General features: G+C 34.7%; 1 protein-coding gene across 1 annotated transcript; it reads left to right on the top strand.

Moving 5' to 3' along the window:
* Positions 1-3,190: 3,190 nt before the first annotated feature.
* LOC149539905 (uncharacterized) lies at positions 3,191-8,203 on the top strand. Its single transcript, XM_089801124.1, has 7 exons — positions 3,191-3,544; positions 3,733-3,843; positions 4,100-4,413; positions 5,173-5,333; positions 5,416-6,404; positions 7,030-7,308; positions 7,415-8,203. Exons 1-7 carry the CDS (start codon positions 3,290-3,292, stop codon positions 8,138-8,140), a joined length of 2,835 nt encoding a protein of 944 aa, XP_089657250.1. The 5' UTR covers positions 3,191-3,289; the 3' UTR covers positions 8,141-8,203.
* The last annotated feature ends 891 nt before the right edge of the window (positions 8,204-9,094 follow it).

Below are 9,094 nucleotides of genomic sequence, written 5' to 3'. Positions count from 1 at the left end.
TTGTCAGCGCATATTGCAATCGTTTAATCGCCATGAGATGATACATCTTTGAGGAATTCTGTTAACCAATTGTTATGTCTTCATGCATGTTTACAACGAAAAACACAAACATTGCATCAAAACACCTGATTGTATTTTGTGTGTCAATGGAAGCCCACATATTGTTTCAAAGTTCGCATCCTGCATGCACGATGACCTGAGCATTATGCTTAGCTGAATGTTCGTATTTTCCTCAAAGCCCCCATTTGTCAAACCAACCTTCTCTAGCACTTGTAAATGTTAGCTATTCATTTTTGTGCATGTTTGTTCGAGCATCACTAGAACTGACATTTTGTCAAGCATTTCATATCCTTTCTCTGTTCTTCGACATCACACCTTGTATGTTCTGGTTGTTTTTTCACATCTTGGTATTGATTGAATGTTCCAACAACATATAATCTATGGCTTCATTACATTCCATGGTATAATGTCTCTGAGGCATTCGATCAAACATTTCAGCTACTCATCATCTCCGATTCTGCATTTCACACACGTCTCTGTAGAATTCACCACTACGACATCAAATGAGAATTCACATTCCTCCTTGCTTTGAAGATCTCCAAATCTTGTCGCAAAGCTCTAATTCAATCATGAAAGGGCGTGGACAATATTATCTGAAAGTCTCTATTTCAACACTCAAGTAAAAGGATATATACAGATTCGTTACAAATTCATAGTCGCTTTTGACGACTTAGCATGTAGCTCTTTTTCTGGTGGAAGGTATTGACTTATCATCATGTCAAACAATTTGCAGGCTTCTCTAACACATTGCTATCGGCCCATTTCTTTTCCAATGGTCTCATTCTCAACAGGCATACCCACTTGGGTATCCCCATTAAGCATTTGATGCATATTAGGCAATCACTGACATCCCATAAGATCATTGTTTATGAAGGAACTTTAGAGAATAAATGACACGTCCTTGTATCTGGTAGAGACTCTGTCTCACATGCTTCAATAAGTTTCCATATCCACTCCAAAACTTCCATCTTCTCATTTCATATCCCCAGTCTTTCCTTTGGCATAGTTGGGAATATGAGATGCCACCCACAGGGCTCGTTTGGCTGCGGGAATAGGAATAGCTACTCTGTAATAGAAAATAGGGGTACATAATCCTATTCTCTGTTTGGTTCAGCCAGAATTAGTTGGGGAATTCACAAACCCAAAAAATCATGTTTTCTAAAATAAATAAAACTGGAATAGGAATACATATTCCAATTCTACCTATTTCAGTGGAATTACAAAATCTCATATTTTTGAACAAATTTGGAATATGTATTCCTATTTTATTTCGTATTCCAATTCTGATATGGTGCATCCAAACAAAGAATTCAAAATTTTAAGAATTTACATATGCCTATTTTGCTGGCTTTGGGGTATAAAGTTATCTCTATGATTGTTGCACATGATGGTCCTCTTCTAATTTCAAACACACTTGTGAAAGTTGGAGTTCGAGTTGAAAAGTATAGGTTAGGATTAAGGCCAAAGTTTCTAACTTCAACTTTCTAATCTTAACTTTTCCAAAAAGAGAGTGCATATAGGTTTGGGGAGAGAGAGGGAATGTTGACCATAACCATTAACTTCTTTTAGTTAAAACATTGCCACTTTTTATGTTGTAGAGAATTGAAAAAATAGTACCTCAACTTCAAACTCACATAACTTTTAGCTCCGGCTCTGATTATGGAATTTTGAAATGCTACACAGAGCTGACAATGAGATGGATGACTTGCAGAGACAAAACCATCAAGAATCCCATGAAATATTGGTCTTTCTGAAGTTCAAAGTTATATTTATTTTTTGCCAATTTGACTATATTTGTTTTAAAATTTGGGTAGGGTAAATACTAGGACAATATGATATAAACTATAAATATTATCCATCATATATAATTAGACAATATATTAATAAAATTAATTAAAATAAAGAATTATAATTTATAAACATTAATTATTTAAATAATTATAACCATAAAAATCTTTTTATTTTCAAAGCTAAAATGAAATAGATAAATTATATAAATTTATTATTAATAGATAAACTATGTTATTTATTCATTAATTAAATTTGTTGTTAATTATTTTGTAATTAAAAATATTTACTATTTTATTATTTTATTATTATTTCTAATTTGTTTCATTCATCTTACTTATTCCTCAAATGAAATATGAAAAATGTGATGAATTTGTGAGGCTTTAAAAGATATCATTGATTTATACTATCAGCTAACTAGAACTCCAGAGCTAGATTGGAAATGTTTGGGATTCCTTTCAAGATCAGTCATGACATCCAAATTTTAAGGTGTAAATTTCCAACTAAACATAATGTGAATGTTAAAAATGAACTCCCATGACTTCCAACATAGGATTCTTATGCCAAATAGGTGGGTTTTAATTGTACGAAGAAAGAAGATTTCAGTCTACAGTTTCATATTAATATTTAACTTAAAAGATTCCATGTTATTTGGCTATCCATACTAAGATCGAATGGATTCACATTTGTCAATCATCGTCCCACAAACAATGTAGAATGGGAATCCAAATGTGACTATGTTTTTATTTAAGTCTAGACTATTTAGAAACGGACATTCGGAAATAAGAAACCCCTAAAGACACCTTAATGTCATTTTTCTGATAGCACAGGACATAGTCACCGTCTCAGAAAGATATCTTCCAACGTATGTCACATAGATTTTCAAAATATAGATATTTTAGTTTTTGCTGATCAATTGCCAGTACCGATCAGAAGCTCCATTATAAGCTAGTTAAAAGTAATTTTTAAGTCACATCTTGTGAGAACAGGAAACCTTTTTTCACAGCGGCCTCTGTACATGGACTGACAGAAGGTGAGCCACATGCATTGAATTTGACAAGAAGCTTGCATTTCCCGTCGGTTGAAGGAGAGCCACATACATTGGTTTTCCCTTTTTCCCTCGCCAAAATTTCACCTTTGGCCCACTTTGACCAATTAATAGATATTTTCAGGTCTACCTAGCATATAGATATTTTATTCCCCATCTCTAAGCCATACACAGTTGTACAATTGAAAGGATTGTAGGAGATTATTACTCATTTCCATGATTAGTTTCTGTTGAACATTTGATATTTTCAGCCATGCTATCTTTTATAATCAGATTTTCAGGCGAATGACAAACATAAAAGCCCTTCTTACTCAGCTGGATTGATCGTTTCTAACAGGGAGAAAATAGCACTTCGATTTTCTTTCTTCTCTATTTCATTTCCTCACTACTAGGATGGCCCAACATTTCTTTTCTTTATGCTCTTGCTGCGGTTTGTTCTCCTCTTCACAAGAAGACATCTCTTCACCATTACCACCTCCTCATGAACAACCCACCACTTCTTCACCTTCACAACCTTCTGAACAACAACCCATTGCTGGACCTTCCACTGACACCATGACCGATTTAAAGGATTTTCTACAGAAATTCAATGATATAAGCCAAATTCATGGTCTAATTCAGGTTTCAGAAGAGCTATTGAAGATCGCGGTAAGTTAATTCCACATATGTTTTTTCTTTAAAAATTGTAATCATGTATAAGAGGGAGCTCTGTCGTTCTACATTTTAGAATATCTTTTGCCTAGGTAACAATTTTACTTTTAGAAATCTACACTTTGCTTCCCTGATATATTCTTGTTTGGCTATATTGAATATAAATGTACTGTTGTCCAATACAGTCGGGAGAGAGGAGTGATGGAGGATCTGATTCAGCAGTAGATTCTTATATTCATGATTGCCAAAAGCTCATGGAGATGCTGGATACACGCATTGGGAAATGTCCTGAAACAGTAAAATTTCTATTTCTGAACAATTAAATTAGCTGGTGATAACATTCTTCGCTGAGATGGTATAAGTTTTCCATAGCCCATGAATTAGTAGTTGATCAAGCTTTTGGTAGAAACTGTATATGCATTTACAATGGACTTACTTTTATCCAGTTATAAATTATTGGACGGCTGTAACTCTATACATTTGAGAAATAAATTATATTAAATGGATATTGATTGTCATACGTTGTAAACTCTTCGGATTATTTCTGTACAGAAAAATTCTAGGGATGGGGCAATTGCAGAGATAGAAAAAGTGTTTACAGAAGTGCTCGAAGGAGCCGAGAAAATTCCCACCTTAGGAATGGCACTTTCTATATTGGCATCTGTATTGGCAGAACGTAGTCAGATGTTTGACAACAAAAGTGAGTGCCCTGAAGTTTTGAGAAGTATGCTTAATCTTGGGAATCAAATTATTGGGTTGAATGAGCAAATTCTAGAGCAGAAGCAGAAACTCAATGAGGGAGTTCAGTGTATTATTGTAGGAAGCATCATGTGCATCTCTCAACTTGCAAGAGCCAATGTTTTCAGGTCAGTTTAATTATTTCTTTGCAGATAATCTTTGTAGCTGCAAATTAGATATTCTGTTCTAACAGTTAATGGATCAAAACAGGCCTCTACATAAAGCAACCCCCAAAAAGCACAACATAGCAAGTGATGCAAACATTATTTTTATTGTCTATTCTATACTCTATTAATTTGCTATGAACATAGGAATTGATTAGTAGTGAATAAATGCAGGATAAATACAAACCTTTAGAATTGATAATGATTCTTTAAATGAAAAACAGCAGAAAAGCTGTAACAAGTACTGTAGCAAATATCTTTTATTTTGTGAAAACATAATCTTTTACAAAGGCTGCAATAGATTACGTCTCCCTCTAATCTTAAACTAACACAAAATCTATATCTACTAAAGGCACTTCCCCTAAATTCTCGAAAGAACCCTGTAAGCCTCCTATTTCAATGGTGAATAGGTTTACATCATTATTTGAGTAGTTTTATTCAAACTGTTTGCATGTGTGACTCTGTTCGAGTTTGAAGGATAAAAATAGCTTGGTATTTAATGTTGACAATGAATAAATTCAGGTATAAGATTCAACGGTTGAAGGCTAGCAAAATTGTTTAGAAGCTGAAAAGGTGTTTCACAATCAATATGGAATATAGTTAGAACTGACCTAATTAACAGAAAAAAAGCTGAAAAAGTTTTTTGATATTATATAGATGAAAGGAAGGCTAAGTATCTAATCAACAAATTTAATGTAAATCCAATCTTTGAATTGTGTGAAGGTTTCTTACTGCTACACTGAATGCCGATTGTTTAAAGGATTTGCAAGTCAAAATAGACCGCTTGAATGCAGACATCCAATCTTTGATTCAACTTGAGATAGCAAAAAGAATGCCAAAGAATCCTCCAGAATCAGAGAAACTCTATGCATATGATCTGGCAGGTAACATTATTTTCAACTTTAGTGATCTTTTCTTTTTTGTTCTGCCACAAATTTTGACTGAATATTTCCACAAACTTCACAGTTGGAACTGAGGGTGCACGGGAAAATGTAATTCAGCTTCTTGATTTGAATTCTCAAGATGCTATGTCAATTGTTGTGGTTATCTATGGTAATGGAGGGATTGGAAAAACAACACTAGCTGATGCTGTTTATGCACACATCGACCTCCAATCTTATAACCATTGCAGAGTTCATATGGATCAAGATTGTACAAGAAATGGTCTTCAGGGCATCCAAAAGCAGATTTTGAAAGGATTGCTCAAAGAGAACGTGCAATTGAAAAACTGTGAGGAAGGCTGGGGGATTTTGAAATTATTTTTCCTAGAAAACCCTGATCAGCCTTTGTTTCTATACATTGACAATGCTCTCAAAAGTACAGATCTCGAGCAACTTCTACCTCAAGGCTTTGGCAGTTGCCTTCCACCGAAGAGCAGAATACTTGTCACTACTTGTGATCTTCACCTGATGGACATATTTGTCAGCAGGAATATGCAAAGCCGAAAATATGCTGTGAGTCCTGTTCCAGAGACAGAGGCCAGAAGAATTTTGTTGGAGAAAGTTTCTGACTACAACGATGAAAGCAATGTACAGAAGCTCCTAAAAATGTGTGGCGGTGTTCCGCTTCTACTCCAATTAGCTGGTTCGCAATTGGCTATAAATCATGGAAATACAAAGAATGTAGTATTGGAGATGCTTCAAGAAGGGAAGGAGATCAAAGAGAAAGATTTAAGCAACCATATGGTTGGTTTTGTATATGATAGATTGTTAGAACCTGTTAAAGAGGCCTTTCTAGATATCACATCCTACTTTTGTAATTGGAGTAGTAAATATGTGGCCAGAATAGTTGGAGAGGAGGAACTTAGAGCTCTAGAAGCTGCATCATTCGTCAGGACATCTAAAGGCGGTAATCTGATTGTTCATGACATAGTTCGAGCAAGAGGGAAGATGCTATCAGAACAAAACATAATCAGAGATCCAGAGACTTTACAAGAATGTTTGAAAGACGAAAAGGTATGTCATACGTACACTGTTCATCACAAATATTATAAAAACAGATCTGTTATACACAATTTTAATGTTTGTGATATTGCTATTAGGTTTAATTGTGAAGTATTTCGAGTCAACTCATTGACTCATGTTTCATGAGTAGTGGTTCACCTCACAACACTTGCTGAAGGTTTTGCGAATGGGGTTGCAAGTAGAGTGGGTTTAACCAAGGAGGGAACTCCGTAGTTAAGCTTACTCGAGTTAGAGTAGTACTAGGATAGGTGACCTCCTGCGAAGTCTCGGTGCTTCACCTCACAACACTTTGTGAAGGTTTTGCATATGGGAGTTGTAAGTATAGTGGGTTTAACCATGGAGGAAACTCTGTAGTTAAGCAGACTCAAGCTGGTGTAGTAGAAGTCCTAATGCTTCACTTCTGTGAGCATCACCTGGATCCAATGAGTTCTAATCTTCCATTTGTTCTCGTGAGAGTTGGGTCTGTGTGAACCACTACTCATGAAACATGAATCAATGAGTTTGACTCAAAAAACTACACAGTTGAATCCTGATAGCAATGTAACAGTTTGACTTGCTGTGGAAAATATCTCCTACTTATCAACTATAATGATGTTTATGGTTTGTTTTTGTGCAGAAACTCAAGAATTTGAAAGGTATTTTTTTAATTGAAGATTATGGGCAGCCTTCAATTGAAATTGATCTTGATCATCTCAATTGTATGAGCAATTCGTTGAGAATGCTATTTTATCAAGGATCAGAAATAACATTCAGGGAGAAATGTCAAAAACCATTTGAACAACTCAAATACCTTGTGATTCCTCATTCTGTTCCTGATCTACCAATCGAGTTTGAAAAACTTGAGCATCTTTTCTGGTATAGTGGCCCATTGACACAAGGAATGAGCTTGTATGAGGTAAGATCTGCCTTTCTCAGAGCACATTTATCACTTCAATTTGCTTTCATTAGATCATATAGTAACACCTAATAACCTTTTTCATAATCTTTGTGCAAATCTGTAGTTTCCTCCGAGCTTGCGCACCATGGATATTCATGGTTCTTCTGATAACAGAGCTACATATTGTAGAGCTCCTCCCAAAATCTCTCCAGCTTCTTCTCTTGTACAGTTGAGCTTATATGGTTTAAAGAACATGCAAAGGTTGCCAGATGGAGTGGAGATGCTAACAAAGTTAGAGCATTTAAGTTTAAAGGATTGCCACCAGTTGAGGGAACTTCCTTCTAAATTGACAAATCTCAGAAATCTAATAGGGTTGGATATAAGTGGATACAATAAATTGAAAGAGTTGCCTTCAGACTTTGGACAACTTCACAATTTAACATGGTTGGTATTAGAAGGCTGCTCTTCATTAAGTGCATTACCTTCTAGTTTTGGGAATCTAATTTCTTTAAAATATTTGTTTTTGAAAAAATGTTCACATCTGAAAACGTTACCATCAAACTTTGGCGAGCTCAACAATTTGGAAGTGCTAGATTTGAGCTACTGTTCTGGGTTAGAAGAGCTGCCTTCAGAACTTGGGCAACTTACAAATTTAAAAAGGTTAGATTTGAGGCGTTGTTCTAGGTTAGAAGAATGGCCATTGAGCTTCACAGCTCTCACAGAGATGGAGAAGATATTTTTGATAGGTTGCTCGGGGAAATTAAAAGAATCACTGCCTCATAAAATTAGAGAAAATAATTGTATTGTATTTAATGAAGAAGACACAGAAGTATCGGAAGATTCTGATTGAATAATTTGTTGAATGATTCACCTTTCAATTATTAATTTCAGAGAGCTTTCCCTTAGTTATAAATTTTGTAATATAAGATATGGGGTTTCGGATGACTTTCCACTTTATTTTATTCAAAATACCTGTATTTAATTCATTTAAAACTTATATTTACTCTTTCTTTTAGTCTAACTAAAATTCATTTAAAACTTTTTTCCTTTAAATTGATTATATATTAGTAATATTACTCAAAAAAATAACATATTACAATATACGTTCACGTTCAGATTGGAGAATACAGTTTTTGAACTTATAAATTTTAACGATTTGCGAGCAATGATTTTTTAACAGTGAGTTGAGTTTATCTTTCTCTGCGTTTTTCCAAAAAAACTTATGTTTTACTTAAAATCTTAGAAGCCGAAGCGGGCATCCTGGGCCTGGAGGTGGATGCCTATGGAGGTGGATTCCAAAGCGGATTTCACAGGCATATGCTTCTATTATTTGGTTAAAACTTAAGATTTATATCCAGTTTAGGCTTGCAGAGAAGAAAGAATCCAGAATTGCTAAATCTGAAGATTGACGATTATTGGTTACTCTGCGTATGGAGGGAATTTACAGAGAATTGTCTTGTGTTACAGGCAGAAAATATGTTTGAGAGTTTGTGTGGCAGCAGATTTAAATCCAGAGATCAATTTCTAGTATGTTTATAAATTTTTCTATATCTGGTGTCTTCCATTACAAATGTTAAGGAGATAATACAAAAGACTAAAGATGCGATCCTATCTAATGATGTTCCCAGTTCAGAAGATCTGTGGTTTTTTGACTTAGGATTTTGGAAGCAATATCCGTGAATATGTGAGCCTAGAACAATCCATTTATTCAATAATGAAAATGCATTTCTTTGTCTGTATATATATATATATATATATATATATATATATATAGTCACGCATCTGCATCCCCAAAAAGGTCGCA

This window comes from Cupressus sempervirens, chromosome 9 (genome assembly GCF_028749045.1).
Source record: "Cupressus sempervirens isolate cs-2001-9-10 chromosome 9, ASM2874904v1, whole genome shotgun sequence".
In the NCBI taxonomy this organism is placed as follows: domain Eukaryota; kingdom Viridiplantae; phylum Streptophyta; class Pinopsida; order Cupressales; family Cupressaceae; genus Cupressus; species Cupressus sempervirens.
This window is presented reverse-complemented; position numbering and strand designations above follow the sequence as displayed.

Coding starts and splice junctions, on each gene's coding strand:
- LOC149539905 (XM_089801124.1), top strand. CDS start 3,290: ATGGCCCAACATTTCTTTTCTTTATGCTCTTGCTGCGGTTTGTTCTCC. Junction 3,545..3,732: donor AAGAGCTATTGAAGATCGCG/GTAAGTTAATTC, acceptor TGTCCAATACAG/TCGGGAGAGAGGAGTGATGG. Junction 6,405..7,029: donor AATGTTTGAAAGACGAAAAG/GTATGTCATACG, acceptor GTTTTTGTGCAG/AAACTCAAGAATTTGAAAGG.